The 16107-nt window shown below is 45.0% G+C and overlaps 2 protein-coding genes across 2 annotated transcripts; both read left to right on the top strand.

Moving 5' to 3' along the window:
- The first annotated feature begins 9621 nt into the window (after positions 1–9621).
- tmem256 (transmembrane protein 256) lies at positions 9622–10540 on the top strand. The gene is made up of 4 exons (XM_089018058.1): positions 9622–9717; positions 9804–9841; positions 9934–10014; positions 10319–10540. Exons 1-4 carry the CDS (start codon positions 9639–9641, stop codon positions 10460–10462), a joined length of 342 nt encoding a protein of 113 aa, XP_088874184.1. The 5' UTR covers positions 9622–9638; the 3' UTR covers positions 10463–10540.
- A 414-nt stretch (positions 10541–10954) lies between these two features.
- On the top strand, positions 10955–16107 carry tmem102 (transmembrane protein 102). The gene is made up of 6 exons (XM_088990538.1): positions 10955–11557; positions 12505–12716; positions 12780–13118; positions 13198–13391; positions 13466–13678; positions 14463–16107. Exons 2-6 carry the CDS (start codon positions 12515–12517, stop codon positions 15054–15056), a joined length of 1542 nt encoding a protein of 513 aa, XP_088846664.1. The 5' UTR covers positions 10955–11557; positions 12505–12514; the 3' UTR covers positions 15057–16107.

Genomic DNA, 16107 nt, shown 5'->3' on the forward strand with positions numbered 1-16107 from the left:
AAATTAAACAGTTATATTTATTTAGTGATTTGTACTTTAACGTTCTTTTCCATTTAACTTCACCATTTTTGGATTTTTTTTCAAAATCGCTGAATTTTCACATTTACCGTTCAAATACTAAGTGGAGATGAGCGGTGAGGCAGCAGCCGGCTGAGCCTCACCATGGATTGCGCAATCACTATGCTAACTCTGCTGGCTTGCTCTGCAGTGAGACTGCATTGCTGTCCCTCTGCATATCACTATTAAAGTGTTCAAAAGCTTTTAGTATGTGAACTAAATTTCTACAGTTTAGCTGGTGTATATAATGTACAGTCACTGTAAATTATAAACACTGTACTACAGTGTTTATTTTATTTTTATCAAAACTGTGTGCATAGGTGAGGCACACAGTTCTCCTGCCTCACGACTGGGGGCGCTGGTGATTAGAGATTCTTCTTGCGAGTCCTCGACTGCAGAATAATAGAATCAGTGACAGCAAGCTACAGTAAACAGTTAGCAAGTTAAGTGCAACCATCCAGTCATTTTTTTCGTGTTGCTTGGCCTTATTTTCAGAATGGTGGATTACATATCTAAATTGAAATAATTTTCCAAACTGGACTTTCAATTCAAGCAGGAGATAATAATTAAAGGAAGACCAACACCAGACTGTATAGCTCACAAACGGTGAGGGATGAATGTAAATCTCCTGGGCAGCTTCTCAGCTTTTTGGCCAAGAAGGATCTCATTGAAACTATTCCTGAAGCGACGAAGTTGCTCCAGCTCGTGCTCACTGCTCTAGCTACTACAGCAACAGTGGAGCGCTCATTCTCAGCACAAAAGACTGAAAACATACAGTCGGAACAGGACTGATCAAGGACGACTTTCTTCACTGGCAGTGATCTCCATTGAGACAGAGAGACTTGGACTTCATTTATAAGTAAAGGTAACACGATAATGTTTTTTTTATATTCTTTTTTTGTTTGTATACAGTATATAAAGATTGCTGACATGACATTTTAAACAAAACACGTTAACTGTTGCCAATCAAATGGTGAATAAGCTACTCTGTGGAGTTCATGTTTGTAAATCTGACTGTGATGACGTCAGTGCCTCACCAGCCATGAACCTCACCACACGTCACTGGGTAGGTATCGTCACCAACTCAAAAACAAGACTCACTGAATATTCAGTGCAAGTCTTAAAACGTAAAATATGGCTATATCCGGTGGAATCTTTGTAAAATGCGCTCAGTAGAAGTCATTTGAAGTGATTTTACAAATTATGGACGCAACTTGTCCGGAGGTGTCGGTTGTCCTGTGTCAGGTTTCTGTCAGTCGATAGTGTGACGTCATAAAATAGGATATATATTTTTTTACAAAACCAAAAGAAGACGTTTCAAGAATTCAAATGGGCGGAGCCTAATGTGAAGTCAAGCCCATGTTGTTGAATACCTTGAAATGCAATGCGTTGAGCAGTCAGGGCTTGTTTTGGTGGGTCGCATTAATCGGCAGCCCCCTGCCCCACGCCACCCCCCACCCCAACCCTCTTCGACCTCATCCCCTTCAAGGGCTGATAATCAGATCGCTTTCAGTGTGTTTCAGTCCCTGAACTCATCGCTGCAGATGGTGGAAGCTATGTGTTGGCAGCACCTGCGCCTCTGGATGCAACACGACCACATGTGTGATTACACCGGCGGCAGTGCAGTCAAGCATCACACCCCCACCCCAACCCTTTCCACTCAGTCCCCCCACCAGTCGAGGACTTTCCAGCATGACATGGATACGAATGAATGAAAAAAGTGGCATGTATGTATTGTGTTACACGTGCTGTATAAACATGTAAATATATAATGTTCTCAACTTAATTACAAAACAAGTTATATGATAGCAAAATCTATCGTGCATAAACATAACAATAGAGTACATATTGAAAAAAATAGAACACAATATGAAAGCAGTTTTCTTTGTGAAATATGAGTCATTGTTTTGTTGCTTGTTTTTTTTTTTGTTAATCAAGATGTTTGCTTGGTTGTCATAAACGTTTGTTGCCAGTTCCACGTAACTGTCCCGCTGATCAGAAACATCGGGTGAAACCATATCCATCGCTTCTTTGCTGGACGGTGGCTTAATGTCAACAGGAGGGTCGTCGTCGTTGTCATCATGATGTCATTCACATCTGTATATTTTGTCTTTCGAGGCACCAGTCACTTACATGTCGCAATCAACTTGCCAGCGTTGTACTGCTGCGTTTTTTTTTTGTTTTTTTTATTGTGTCGTACACTTGAGTTTTGCCTACTCACAGTATTTCTTAAATTCGTATGACTTTCTATTCTTCTTTGCTGAGTTTAATACACTTCAGTCTTTCTTCTACGCTCATAATGACTCTTACGTTTGGATGCCATGGCCCATGATTACAGAACTACCTAATACAACTTCTGCACTACACTAAACAGCGTGCAATTCCGAAAGCAAGCTAATGTGGATAACCTGGGGATTTTATTTCATTGGTTGGTTGGTTAGTTAGTTATTTATTCATTAATCAATTAATTCCTTCATTCATTTTAAGACAACTTCATTCATGCAGGGATGTCAGATTTATTTATTGATATTGGCAAGAAACATATCAAAGCTTTTCATTGTCCAATAGTCAAAGAAAGGAGCAGTAATCAGTTGAGTAGATTTACTGCCCTCCAATTAGGGAAGCCATTTGATTGTGAAATATTTTGTGGACCACCAAGCTTTGGCTTGGAGATCCTCAAGCGTTTCCGGACCTGAGTTTGAGACGCTCTGTATTCCAAGGTCTATTTAGAACCGGCGAGGCTCACGTAGTTCCACTGAGAATCGACCGTGACAGGTTGATTTGGAGCCTCCATTGGGTAATTTGTGTTTGCAAATGCTCATCGCTGCAATCTTCTAAAACCATTAACCTTTCAGTCGGAGGGGCCCCGCGTATAAAATAAAGCTCATTTTCTCTCAGCCTAATTTACCTTTCCCTGAGCCGAATGACTGACACTCCCGCAAAGACGCCAATGCCCCCAACACCATCTTACGTGTTGTCAAAGCGCAAGAGGACGGGCTGTTTTAAATGTTGATTAAGGCAGTGAGACTGGTGGACTGCTTGCATAATGTCCCCCTACCAACCGCCACCCACCTCGCATCTCTAACATTTCACCAAGCCTCCATTCCAAAACTTGTCGACAAATCATTCCAGTTGAACAGGCCAACTTAGCCAAGTTGACGAATGACTTTTAATGTATTAAATTGGCCGGACGCTTTCATTTCCTTTGTCTCTTTATCGCTGCCTTGGAGAAGTGCAGTCAAGACAAATCGGAGGGTGCACCGGTGCACTGCTTTCAAGATGGAAATAAAGAAGGAAAATAAAAATAATCAGCCCCAGCGCACAGTTAATTGAACTGCTTCGGATGTATGGAAGCTTGCGGCGAGGAATGTAAAACTTGCCCTCATTTTCGCCTCCATTACACCATCTGAGCGGCGCTGCGTTAAATGAGGGGAGCCGTGCTGGTCAAGACACGCCTCATCAATATCTTGGCTCATTTGTGAACTTAGGAGACGTCAAACGTTATTTTGGGTACGGGCATCTCACAAGACACTCTGGGATGAATTAACTATTGTTTGTTCATGCTTTAAATAATTAACTAACTAACTAACAAAAAAAATAATATATATATATATATTAAAAAAACAATCCTCGTCTCACCCCCCATGGGTGGTGTCTGTCTCCCATTTTAGCTCGGGTCCTCTACCAAAGGCCAGGAAGCTTGAGGGTTCTGCGCAGTATCCGTGCTGTTCCCAGCATTGCGCTTTTCTGGACCGAGATATCCGATGTTGTTCCCGGGATCTGTTGCAACCACTCGTCGAGTTTGGGGGTCACTGCCCGGAGTACTCTGACCACCACAGGCACGACTGTCACCTTTACCTTCCAGGCTCTCTCCAGCTCCTCTCTGAGCCCTTGGTATTTCTACATTTTCTCATGTTCCTTCTTTCTGATGTTTCCATCACTCGGGACCCTACATCCACGACAACAGCTTTCCTTTCCCCTTTATCTATGACCACGATATCTGGTTGGTTGGCCATTACCATCTTGTCAGTCTGTATATGGAAGTCCCACAGGATCTTTGCTCGGTCATTCTCTACTATCTTGGGAGGTGTTTCCCATTTTGACCTTGGGGTTTCCAGTCCATACTCCGCACAGATGTTTCGGTAGACTATGCCAGCCACCTGGTTATGGCGCTCCATGTAGGCTTTCCCTGCCAGCATCTTACACCCTGCAGTTATGTGTTGGATTGTCTCAGCTGCCTCTTTGCACAACCTACACCTTGGGTCTTGCCTGGTGTGGTATATCCGTGCCTCTATGGCTCTGGTGTTCAGGGCCTGCTCTTGGGCAGCCAGGATGAGTGCCTCTGTGCTGTCCTTTAGGCCAGCCCTCTCTAGCCACTGATAAGACTTCTTGAGATCAGCCACTTCTGCTACGGATCGGTGGTACATCCCGTGTAGGGGCTTTTCCTCCCATGATTGTCCCTCTTCCAGCACCTCATCCTCTGTTCCCCATTGACTGAGATATTCTCTGAGTACATCATCCGTTGGAGCCTTCTATTTGATGTATTCATGGAGCTTGGATGTTTCATCCTGGACAATGGCTCTCACACTCACTAGTCCCCGGCCTCCTTCCTTACGGCTTGTGTACAGTCTCAGGGTGCTGGACTTGGGATGGAACCCTCCGTGCATGGTGAGGAGTTTTCGGCTCTTAACATCCGTGGTCTGAATCTCTTCCTTTGGCCACCTTATTATTCCTGCAGGGTATCTGATCACTGGCAGGGCATAGCTGTTTATTGCCCGGGTCTTGTTCTTGCCATTGAGCTGGCTTCTGAGGGCTTGCCTCGCCCGCTGGAGGTATTTGGTCGTAGCCGCTTTCCTTGTTGCTAGTTCGAGGTTGCCATTGGCCTGTGGTATACCGAGGTAGTTGCAGCTGTTTTCAATGTCTGCTATCGTTCCTTCAGGGAGTGAGACCCCTTCAGTGTGGACTACCTTGCCCCTCTTAGTCACCATCCGACTACATTTCTCCAGCCCGAATGACATTCCGATATCACTGCTGTAGATCCTGGTTGTGTGGATCAGGGAGTCGATGTCCCTTTCGCTCTTAGCAAACAGCTTTATGTCATCCATGTAGAGGAGGTGACTGATCGTAGCTCCATTTCTGAGGTGGTATCCATAGCCTGTCTTGGCGATTATCTGGCTGAGGGGGTTCAGTCCTATGCAGAACAGCAGTGGGGAGAGTGCATCACCTTGGTATATGCCACATTTGATGGACACTTGCGTTAGAGGCTTGCCATTGGCTTCAAGTGTGGTTTTCCACATCCTCATCGAGTTTGCAACGAAGGCTCTCAGGGTCCTGTTGACCATATACAACTCCAAGCATTCAGTGATCCATGTGTGTGGCATCGAGTCATATGCTTTCTTGTAATCAATCCAGGCTGTGCACAGGTTGGTATGTCGGGACCTGCAGTCTTGTGCGACTGTTCTGTCAACCAGCAGCTGATGTTTGGCACCTCTAGTATCTCTACTAATGCCTTTCTGTGCTTTGCTCATGTATTGATCCATGTGTACAATTATCTTAGCCGCAATGATGCCTGCCATGAGCTTCCATGTTGTGGAGAGACAGGTTATTGGCCGATAGTTGGAAGGAACTGCACCCTTTGAGGAATCCTTCATGATCAGGATTGTTCGCCCTTCGGTTAGCCATCCTGGGTGAGTCCCATCCATCAGCAACTGGTTCATTTGTGCTGCTAGGCGCTCATGGAGACCTGTGAGTTTCTTTAGCCAGTAGGTGTGGACCATATCCGGGCCTGGTGCCGTCCAGTTTTTCATACCTGAGACTCTTTCTTGTATATCTGCCGCTGTGATGGTAACTGGGTTCTGTTCAGGGAGGTTGCTGTGCTCCTCTTTCAGAGTCACCAGCCATTGTGCACTGTTGTTATGTGCGACCTCCTTCTCCCATATGCCTTTCCAGTATCTTTCAGTTTCCAGCCTTGGAGGGTCTGCTCTGCTGTTAGAACCCTGCCACTGAGCGTACACTTTCGCAGGTTGTGTTGCGAACAGCCTGTTTATTCTTCTGGCCTCATTCACACACACACACATATATATATATATATATATATATATATATATATATATATATATATATATATATATATATATATATATATATATATATATATATATATATATATATATATATATATATATATATATATATATATATATATATATACTGCAACCTACTAGCCACTTTGTGATGGGAGTTGAAATTAAAAAATTAAACTGGCTTAAGCCCAAAATACATTCCATCCCCTTGATATAAAAAACACTCACTGCAAGCAAGTTTCCAAAGCTATAAGATCAACATTTTGGGCCTAATTGGTGCCAGTGGCTAAATCGCATCTATTTGCATTGATCTCCTTTGAAGAGCCATGCAGATGAGCTTAAACAGCCTACTAATTATGCTTGCACGGCGACGTGGGGAGCCTACTGGAACCGCAACAGAGTGTTTGTGTGCGTGCGTGTTCATGTGTGTGCATGCGTGTGCGCGTGTGTGTGTCATCTTTGCGGGTGCACAGCAGTCTTTTGAAGTGGAAGGAATGAAAGATCATAATATTGTTGAGCCTGTGCAACGACTAATATCTGTGTTTGGTGGTCATCAACAGCGATGCCCGTCACGCGTGAGAAAGTAACACACAATCCGAATGAACACACATGAACAGCGACCAAGTGATGAATTAACAAATAAAATACAGGTGAGCCCGTTTCTAGAATTTGTACTCGAATCTGGGGGGCAGTGACGTCACGTATGTGTCGTGTTAGATCTTAATTACCTTTTCAAACTAGAAATCCAGGCGCTGTTTTGAATGTGTGTCAGCAAAATAAAATTTGCCCGGACGATTCCTGTGCTGTTGGCTAAGTGCTAGCTAGCTTTGAAAACTGAGCATATTAGCGCCAAAATAAAAACAACCCACTGGGCTCTATGAGGTTAATATACATTACAAATATTTGTCACTTCAATATGTCTATATTTAGTAAAATCCATAACCTCCCGCCCCCACCAAAAAATGAAATACTGCAACGATGTATGTCACGAAAAAAGGTTGTCTTAATTCAGTGTCTGAAATAATGCCTGCCCGGACGCCCGGGGCGTGCAACTTTTACGTCGGGCATCTAACTTACAAAACGTCTCCGCCCGGATGGCCGACAACTTTTTCTAGAAAAAAAAATATTTTCTCTCGGCAATTTGCATACTCTGCAGTAAATCAGAAGCCTGTATCAAATAACTTCGTGCTTCTGGACTTTCTCGAGCGTCATAGCCCCAGAAGAAAGATTCAAAAGAAGCTAACACAATTTATGACACTACAAAACGTAAAGGTACATTAAAAGCACCGTGGAAAGAGGAGTTCACGTGGCTTGTAGCAGACGACGCAACGCAAACATTGCATTGTGCAATATGCCAAAAAGTGTATGGACAAACGACAACTGGAGCAATATCATCAGCAAGGGATATTTATGTTACATTAAGCAAGGGAGCATTTATGATGGGTACATTTTAAAGTTTTGTTCTGTTGTATATTCTGATTATCAATCCTTAATACTTTGCAACAATATTTTTTTTGTGATTAGTCGTCTTATTGTGTTTCAAATTGTGAAAAATAGGGCAGGCAACTTTATGGTTGGGAAGGCAACTTTTCAGAGTTGCCTGCCCTAGTGTCCGCTAACTTTTTGTCATGAGTTTCAGGCATTGCTTAATTGTATATTAAATTTAACATTTTAAATTATTCTTAAACATCACCGTTAAAAATGTTTTTCTAATGAAATATGGGCAAAATTGGTGGTGAGTTTTGTGTAAAGCCGAATAGTGTGGCGATTTAAAGTCAAATATTTAGTAATTTATTCGTGTCACTTTTATTGTCATGGCGTTAGGAAAGTAGCTATGAGGCTTGTTTCGAGGTAACCGTGGCGGCGCTGTCGTCACCGCACAAAAGGTAGACATTTTGCAGCCAAAAGAATCTCGCTTTGTTGACATGACTGTGCATACCTGGGGCTGATTTGGTCAGCCGCGCGTGCCCGTGTTCCAATGCCAAATAACTGGTGTCGCCTCCCTTTTGCACTCACACTCAACAGCCTACGTAGCGAGACAAAATGTCAGTGGACAGCACCCCCCAGCACCATCACCCCCCCCCCCCAAAAAAAAAAAATTCTTTTTCTTGGCATAGAGCGATGGAACAACACAAGTCGTTGATGTGAAAAGACGTGACACGGTAGCAAACAGTACCTCCGTTTTGTCGGGTAAAACGTCTCCAAGTCGTCATCACGCACAATCAGATAATTGGCTAACCAAAGTAAGTCAAACCACACTAAAGAATGTTCACGTGAGCGCATTTTTTGTCTACAACACACGAGCAAAAATATAAATAAATAAAAAATAACAACAGCAGAAGCAGCAACAAAAACAACAAACAAAACGATAATGCGTTGATTAGATTTTTTTCAGCTTCGGGGGCAATTTTTACTTTATTGTTTAATTTTAATTTATTTTATGATTCACTGCCCACACTCATTAAAATGTGTGAAATAAATAGCTTTGTCTGGATGCGGTTTCAAAGTCACCTGAGGACGAGGCTTGCTTGGTGGGCAAATACTGTCGTCGAGTTCTCATCTTTCTGGCCCACCTACATACAACAGCGCCCCCTTACGGCAAACTCTCTAAACGAACTGGTGCCTCATTAAAGGGGTTCCAAACAACAACAAAAAACTAAAACATAAACCCCCTGCAACAAACATCACTTCGCCCTCTCACTGTTTCCCCCAATTTACAACCAGAAATGCATAACTCCCTCACCCCCATGCACGGCTCCTTTGGTGCTGTGCCAGTTTGGGGAGATTAATTATTCATACGGAGGAAAGTGCGGTCCTATAATGCAGCCATTGTATGAATAATACATTTTGAATATGAGTTCTGAAACAAAGCATTGCCCGTGATTAATGTGATGATTTAAACCCCCCAACGACCTCAGCCCCCGCGATCTCGGTCAGGTAATGGGTTATTTTTCGTTGAGTGACATGAGATTGAAATATATGTTTAATGTTAGACACGTACGGTGTAGGTGCTCTGAAGTTTTTACTTGGAGTACAACAATGATCTGTGAAATTCTCCTAATTCTATGAGCAGGCTTAAAAATAAACAAATAAATAAACAAATAAATAATCAAACGAGCGTGTTTCATGTTTCTATGATTTTAAATCGTCCCCAGCTCCCTAAAAAATCTGAACGTTAATCGTCCAGATTGCTAGCCATTCTCCTACGTCATTGGAATACCGGAAGCGGAAGTGAGAACTTCGTGTGCTGTACTGATGCGTTCTCTGGCATGTGAAATTACGCTTTTAGTCACGTGAAAAACTATTGTTGGACGTTTTCGTGTATGTGAGGTATATATGATATTTTAAATATATGTTATATCAACCATGACGTTCATAATAGTCAATAATAACCTGACATGCAACGCAGTCGTCGATACAGTAACAAAAAAACTGAAGCACATGAAGGCAACATCTTTGTCTGTCTTCCGATTGTGTGGAGGTCCAAGCAAACCGATCATGACCGCTGTCATCGTCCGCCGGCTTGCTGCAGTTTCTGGGGCTTCGGCGGTGGCACTTGGGGCCTACGGGGCGCATGGTAGGAATTTCCTATAACCCAGTAACCCGCGGTAACGTGTTTTCTACTTTGTTGGCATTTCATAATATTTCAATTTCTCATTGCAGGTTTTAAACATAGTGACCCTGACGATTACCAGAGAGTGGTATGACTCGTTTTTGTATAATGTAGTCATTTTTTTCAGCGGTACACGATGAGTCTAAAATTCTAAATGTTCTATCCTGTGTGTTTATGCAGCTATTTGAAACAGCCAACCGGTACCATTTCTATCACAGCCTGGCCCTGCTGGGGGCCGCTCACTCTAGCAAACCTGCTGTGGTGAGTGAACTTTAAAAAAACTGATAAGACGTCTATTTGAAAAAAATGGCTCTTGTGTACAAAGTTGGTGACAATAATTCAGGTGTGCTTACAAAAATTCAGTTTTCATGAAGTGACAGGCTTCCTCAACGGGGGGTTGCAACGCGTGGCGTTATCCAAAAGTTTTGTTTTTGCACAGGGGGGAAACAGTCAGGAGTTAATATGAAAGTGTTTGGGGGTACGCTGGACATGAATATTACCAAAGAGGGAGCACTCCTGACAAGCTGTCACCATTCTAACGTTTCCTCTTTCCATCTTCACTCAGGCTGGCACTCTTCTCATTGCCGGTATGGGGATGTTCTGCGGATCGCTCTACCACCAGGCCATGACTGGGGACCCTGGTCTACGTAAGGTGGCCCCCGTGGGAGGCATGGCGATGATCGTGGGCTGGCTTGCACTCATCCTCTGACCTGTTGGATGTTTATGTTGTAATAATGCTTGTATAGACTTTGCTTATCTGTTTTTTGGAATAAATAAATAGAACTTGTTGGGAGTGATTGAACTGAATATGCTCATCTAAATTTCAAAATGAATGTTTCAAGTAATTTTTTTACTTGCCTCCAAGGTGGTCGAGGCGAGATAAGATGCACGGGGAGGCAATTGCGGCCTCATATCGCGTGTGCGCCTCTGGATTTTGCATTATCTTTCAGTTGCACATGAAAATACTGCAATACTTTGCCCCTTGACGTTGTGGGGGTGCAGAGTTTTGAGCTTCTGGGGACTCAGCTAACAGGCTCTGTCTTTCTGTCCATCTGGTCTCTCTCTCTCTCTGTACCCTCATTCTTGCTCTCTCTGTTTCTGTTACTCGCCCGCCACTGTCTCTCTCCCACCTCTCTCTCTCTCTCTCTCTCTCTCTCTCTCTCTCTCTCTCTCTCTCTCATCCCACCGCATCTCTCTTTGTCTGATTCTCTCGTCCTCTCTCTTTCTCTCACTCTCTCTCGCCCCCTGCCTCTATTTCTCTCTCTCTCCCGTCCCCTGCCCGTCTCTGTTTATCCACTCACCCTCTCTCTCTTCCTCCCCATCTCACTTTCTCTCTGTTTCTCTCGCTCTCCGTCTCGCCCCCCCCCGCGTCTCTCTCTTTCTCCCTCCCTCTGTCTCTGTCTTTTTCTTTCTTTCTCTTGCCCCCTCTCACCACTCCCTCCCATATGCGTGCGCGCGCGTGTGAGTGAGTGAGTGAGTGAGTGAGTGAGTGAGTGAGTGAGTGAGTGAGTGAGTGAGTGAGTGAGTGAGTGCATGCATTCAGTTAGTTGTACAGTAGTGGAAGGAGCCGATCCCTGACCCTCACGCCCCTCCCCTCGTCGCACGGTTTTCAGCCGCAGCAGAAGCTCGCTGGGGGTGAGTGCGTACCGCCACCCAGCGTCGAGCGGATCCTCCCCGGGAGCAGGACGCCGTTTTCCGGTCAGGCGGCGCCGGTCGAGGACCTGTTGGGCGATGACAGTTGACCAGGGCGCACTGGAAGGCAAGCAACGAAGCACCCCACGCCCAGGAGGTTGCCGTGTGACCGGTGGGCTTTCTTCCCAGCTTTAGGTTGCGATTTTGTTTTGTTCTTGCTCGAACGCGAGGCTTGGAGTGTTTCCAGTGCACACTTAATGGCCCCCCACCCATGCCACCCTCACCTGTCAAGTTAGCTAGCATGCTAAGGTGGCTAAATTGTCAAATAAAACAAAAGAGCAGCTCAGGATCGAGCTGGAATGCAGTTTGTGATTTCTCGACAGCCGATCAAACACATCACGCATAGTGCGGCTTGATTCGCAAGTCACCAAATTAGCCGGAGTGCACTAATGCCAAGAGGGCTAATTAGCTGTGCGATTAGCTTAGCCAATTTAGCTAGTTAAGAATGGGCAAAGGCCGTGTTTATGTTTGCCAGTCGAGTCTTGTTCGCGTCGCACTTTGGTCTTTTTTAACTTCCATTCCATCGTGTGAGCTCACTCAAATGTGACGATGCCTCACGGAGATTGTTGTCATGCCACTCAATATGATTGGCAGCCAAGTCACTCGTTATAAAAGAATGATTACAATCATCATAACGGACGCTTTCATTCTCGTCAACATTCTGAATAGTCAACAGTGCAGTCTCGCGGAAATGCACCAGAAATTCAATGATTGAACTCAATATTTCACTTGTTTACTTTCATAAGAATTTCCATTATTTTATTAGTCGGGTGATCAAGAATTGAGCCCATTTTGTGAAGCGTTATGAACCAAACCAGTAGCCAAGTTATTGAATTCCTGTTGATGCCTATTCTGACTGCAAATTTGCAATCTTTTCCATTTTTCAATAATCGGGTGATAAAAAAAAAAACATTCAGTCATTCATTAATTTAAAAAAGAATGAATAGACTCACATATTTAAATAATTATTCATTTGAATTTGCACAAGGACGATCATTTATAACTTATGTGTCTCTTTCAAAAAACTCTTTTCAAGAAATATTATTTTTTTACCTCCAGAGCCGTCTCCATGGAGTCCCTGATGAGTGCCGTGTCGCCTCGCTCCCTGGCGCCCGGCAATAAACTCTCCGAGGTGGACTTCCGCTCTGGCGCATCCCTGGAGCAGCTGTCCTCCCAAGTGTCCGAACTGGTCCTCCTGGAACAGGGCGGTTTCAGGGACCAAACTGCCTTGGAGGTCCACACAGCAAAAGATTTCATTTTCAACATGTTGGGTATGTCAAATCTATTTGATTGTCCACGTGATGGGTCAGATAGTAAAAAAAAAATCTGTTCAGGTTTAGTCCAGAAGGTGGATCAGCGCCTCCCGGTGGCCAACGAGTATCTTCTGCTCTCCGGAGGCGCCCAAGAGGGCGTCTTGGACCTGAATCCGGAGGACCTGGGCAATTACGCCAAAGGTGCTGATTTTGACTTGGACTTCACCTTGCTGGTGCCGGCCCTCAAGCTGCACGACCGCAATCAACCTGTCACCCTGGACATGAGACATTCGCCACCGTGCCACTCGTGGCTCAGCCTGCGTCTGTGCGACTCCAACATCCTGTCCCGCTGGGACATCTGCTGCCAGGAGGAGAGCGGACCTCCGGTTGAGGAAGATGAGGAGGACGAAGGAGAAATTGGTAAAAAGTCATTTGAGATGTCTGCGTTGAGGGCATGTTAACATTCGTCCCCTCCTCCCTTGTCTCTTTTCCGGCTCAGGGAAAGGCTCTATTCCGTCACTTGACTCCCCCCAGTCCCTCGACGGGTGCTACTTCTCCCCCACCCTGGTGACGGACTGGTTCTGGGGGGTGGTGAGCGAGGCGGTGAACGAGCTGCGCCGTAGTTCCCAGAGAGGGATTCCCACCCCGGAGCGACTGGAGAGGAACGGACCCCTCACGACCGTCATCCTTCAGGTACGCTCAGACTTTTCCGGGCGTGTTCTGGAACAAAGTCTTGCTCGATTTTTGAAATCCTGGTCCTCCTGCAGGCGGGCTCCAGCAGGGTCCTTTACGACCTCCTGCCCGTGGTGTCGTTTCGGGGTTGGCCCGCCGTGGCTCAAGGATGGCTGACGGCCAATCACTTCTGGGATGGAAAAATCACAGAGGAGGAGGCCATATCGGGCTTCTACCTGCTGCCCTGCTGCTCGCCATTGGGGGGGAGGCCCGATAGGGAGTGGAGGCTCGCCTTTTCCCGCAGCGAGGTACGATTGTCCTTGCCCGACATCGCACACAAGGTTGGCCGAATACAGATACCCGATATCTCGATCCGAAACTCGCGTTATTTTAAGGTATCAGCTACGGTGATTGGTTTCCGCAACAAAGGCGCCTCAATGTACTAGTATTCCACCGTTTGGATCCAGTTCACTGTAGTATTCTGGTTTAGGGAAAAGCCATTTTGAACTAAGAACAAAAACTTGTATGTGTGTTTTTGAGTTTTACATCAGACTTATTTATTTCCCCGAAGCCTGACATCATCAGCAGCATGTGTTTCAACTGTTTACTTGTACTGTGTGACGCAGTAGGAAGGAGTTGTTACCATTTTCACCATTTTTTTATTTATTTATTGTGTTTTTTGGTGTTTATTTACACATTTATTTTTGTTTATTTATTCATTTATTATTTGTTATTTATTTATTTGTGTGTTTGTTTATTTGTGTATTTATGTATTTTTTTATGTGTGTATTTGTGAGTTTATTTATTTATGTGTTAATGTTTCTGTTTGATTATTTATTTGTGTGTTTATTTACGTATTGTATTTATATTTCTGGGGGGTGCAAAACAAAAAGTCTTTTTTCTCCGTGCGATGTATGAAATTGTTTTTATTAAAAATAGTAAACGTATTGGCTTTCCTTATCTACGAGTACTCAAGTCTCGCATCGCTTCTGTCGTATTTCATCAAATTTCAGGCTGAGAGAATGTTGATGTCTTTGTATTGCTGTTAAATGTGAAAAGGGGTAAAAAGGAGCCTTATGTGTCGTCAACCAGGTCCAGTTGAAGAAGTGCATCCCGTTCCCCATGGCGCATGCTTTTCAAGCCGCCAAAGCAGTGTTGTCTCGTCTCCTGGCTCGCCCCCGCACGGGCGTCAGCCTCTACCACCTGCGCACGCTTCTCTTCTGGGCTTGCGATCGACTTCCCACCGCCTACCTGTCCTGCCCCGAGTCAGACAACCCCGGCCGTCTCTTCCTGGGTCTCCTGGATGACCTGGCGCATTGCATCCTGGGTAAAAACTGCCCAAACTACTTCCTGCCGCAGTGCAACATGCTGGAGCACCTGACGGACGGTCAAGCTTTGCTGGTGGCCCGCAAACTAGCGCACGTGCGCTCCGATCCCACCGAGCACCTGCGGGCCGCTCTGGACCAAGCCCGGCAGGCGGGCGAGCTGAAGAAGGAGCTAGCGAGCGGTGCCAACGACTCGCCGGGGCATCACCCCGATAATGGTATCATCTCGCCTTCTGAGGACAAGCTGGCTCAACGTCTGCAGCAGCTGGTCACCGAGAACCCCGGGAAATCCATCTCGGTCTTCCTCAACCCGGACGACGTCACCCGGCCTCACTTTCGCATCGATGACAAGTTCTACTAAACGCGTGGGAAAAAGCAGAAGCTCTGACGGGAGTAAACTGGTGAGGGCTGGCTTTCATCACGTGAAACCGCAAACATGGTTTCGATGTACGCCTTGGGCTATCGCACTCCAAAAGAAGTGGCTGCAAGACCCCCCCTTGCGGATCTTTCCCTCTTGATGATTTTTCAATCTCAAAGGTGGTGTGAGGATCATGGGAACAGAATGTAACAGGGGAGAGACATTCCGCATCTCTTCTCGCTCACTCACGCCCATGTTTTCACTTTTGGTCTTCGTTCTCAGGGACTGAAAATCCTTACATCGCAAAACGGGAGCTTTTCCCGAGCTTCAGCGGACAATGGAATGTACCAAAGAAAAACACGCGCACACCCACACACGAAGCTCATACTGCCATCGGCAATTAAAAAAAAACAAAATTTCTCTCTAAAAATTAGGGACTTTACTCCTCCAGTCTTAGTTTTAAGACTTTCTCTTGAATGGCTTTATCTTATTCGTGGTGGCGAAAGGCACAAGTTTACATGCAAAGTGACAATGTCGTTCTTGAAGCAAAGCTGCTGTTTTCTTTACGAGTTGGATGTGTTTTACTGCTGAATTGTTCAAGCTACACTCGGTGTGTGTGTGTGTGTGCGTGCGTGTGTGTGTGTGTGTGTGTGTGTGTGTGTGTGTGTGTGTGTGTGTGTGTGTGTGTGTGTGTGTGTGTGTGTGTGTGTGTGAGAGTGAGGTGAAGTGAAGTGACTACCAAAGTGTGCAGAATGGCAGAATGTTGTCGACTGCGGTGCATTTAAAGTAAAAAAAAAACAAAGTAGTGCAGAATGTACTCTGCACTGTTTTTTGTTATCTTGCTGCTTTTTTAGAGTCGTGCTGCTGAAATTAAATTGAATTAAAAACGTTGTCATCATATCTCCAAATACTTAATTGCTAATTGTGATTGTGATCTCATTTTGTGATCTGATGACTGATTTTGCATTATTTATGAATCACTTGATTTCCTAGGGCTTTCTATTGTTCAGTTCGGGGCTTCTTAATAGTCAATAAATGACCACCTTTTGAGTCA

The sequence above is a fragment of the Hippocampus bargibanti genome, linkage group LG02 (assembly GCF_051943395.1).
Source record: "Hippocampus bargibanti isolate YZ-2025 linkage group LG02, ASM5194339v1, whole genome shotgun sequence".
Lineage (NCBI taxonomy): Eukaryota > Metazoa > Chordata > Actinopteri > Syngnathiformes > Syngnathidae > Hippocampus > Hippocampus bargibanti.

Bases quoted from the DNA above. Each gene is read 5' to 3' on its own strand.
- tmem256 (XM_089018058.1), top strand. From the start codon at position 9,639: ATGACCGCTGTCATCGTCCGCCGGCTTGCTGCAGTTTCTGGGGCTTCG. The intron at 9,842-9,933 runs GTATGACTCGTT...GTGTTTATGCAG, and splicing joins CTGACGATTACCAGAGAGTG to CTATTTGAAACAGCCAACCG. The intron at 10,015-10,318 runs GTGAGTGAACTT...ATCTTCACTCAG, and splicing joins ACTCTAGCAAACCTGCTGTG to GCTGGCACTCTTCTCATTGC.
- tmem102 (XM_088990538.1), top strand. From the start codon at position 12,515: ATGGAGTCCCTGATGAGTGCCGTGTCGCCTCGCTCCCTGGCGCCCGGC. The intron at 12,717-12,779 runs GTATGTCAAATC...AAATCTGTTCAG, and splicing joins TTTCATTTTCAACATGTTGG to GTTTAGTCCAGAAGGTGGAT. The intron at 13,679-14,462 runs GTACGATTGTCC...GTCGTCAACCAG, and splicing joins TCGCCTTTTCCCGCAGCGAG to GTCCAGTTGAAGAAGTGCAT.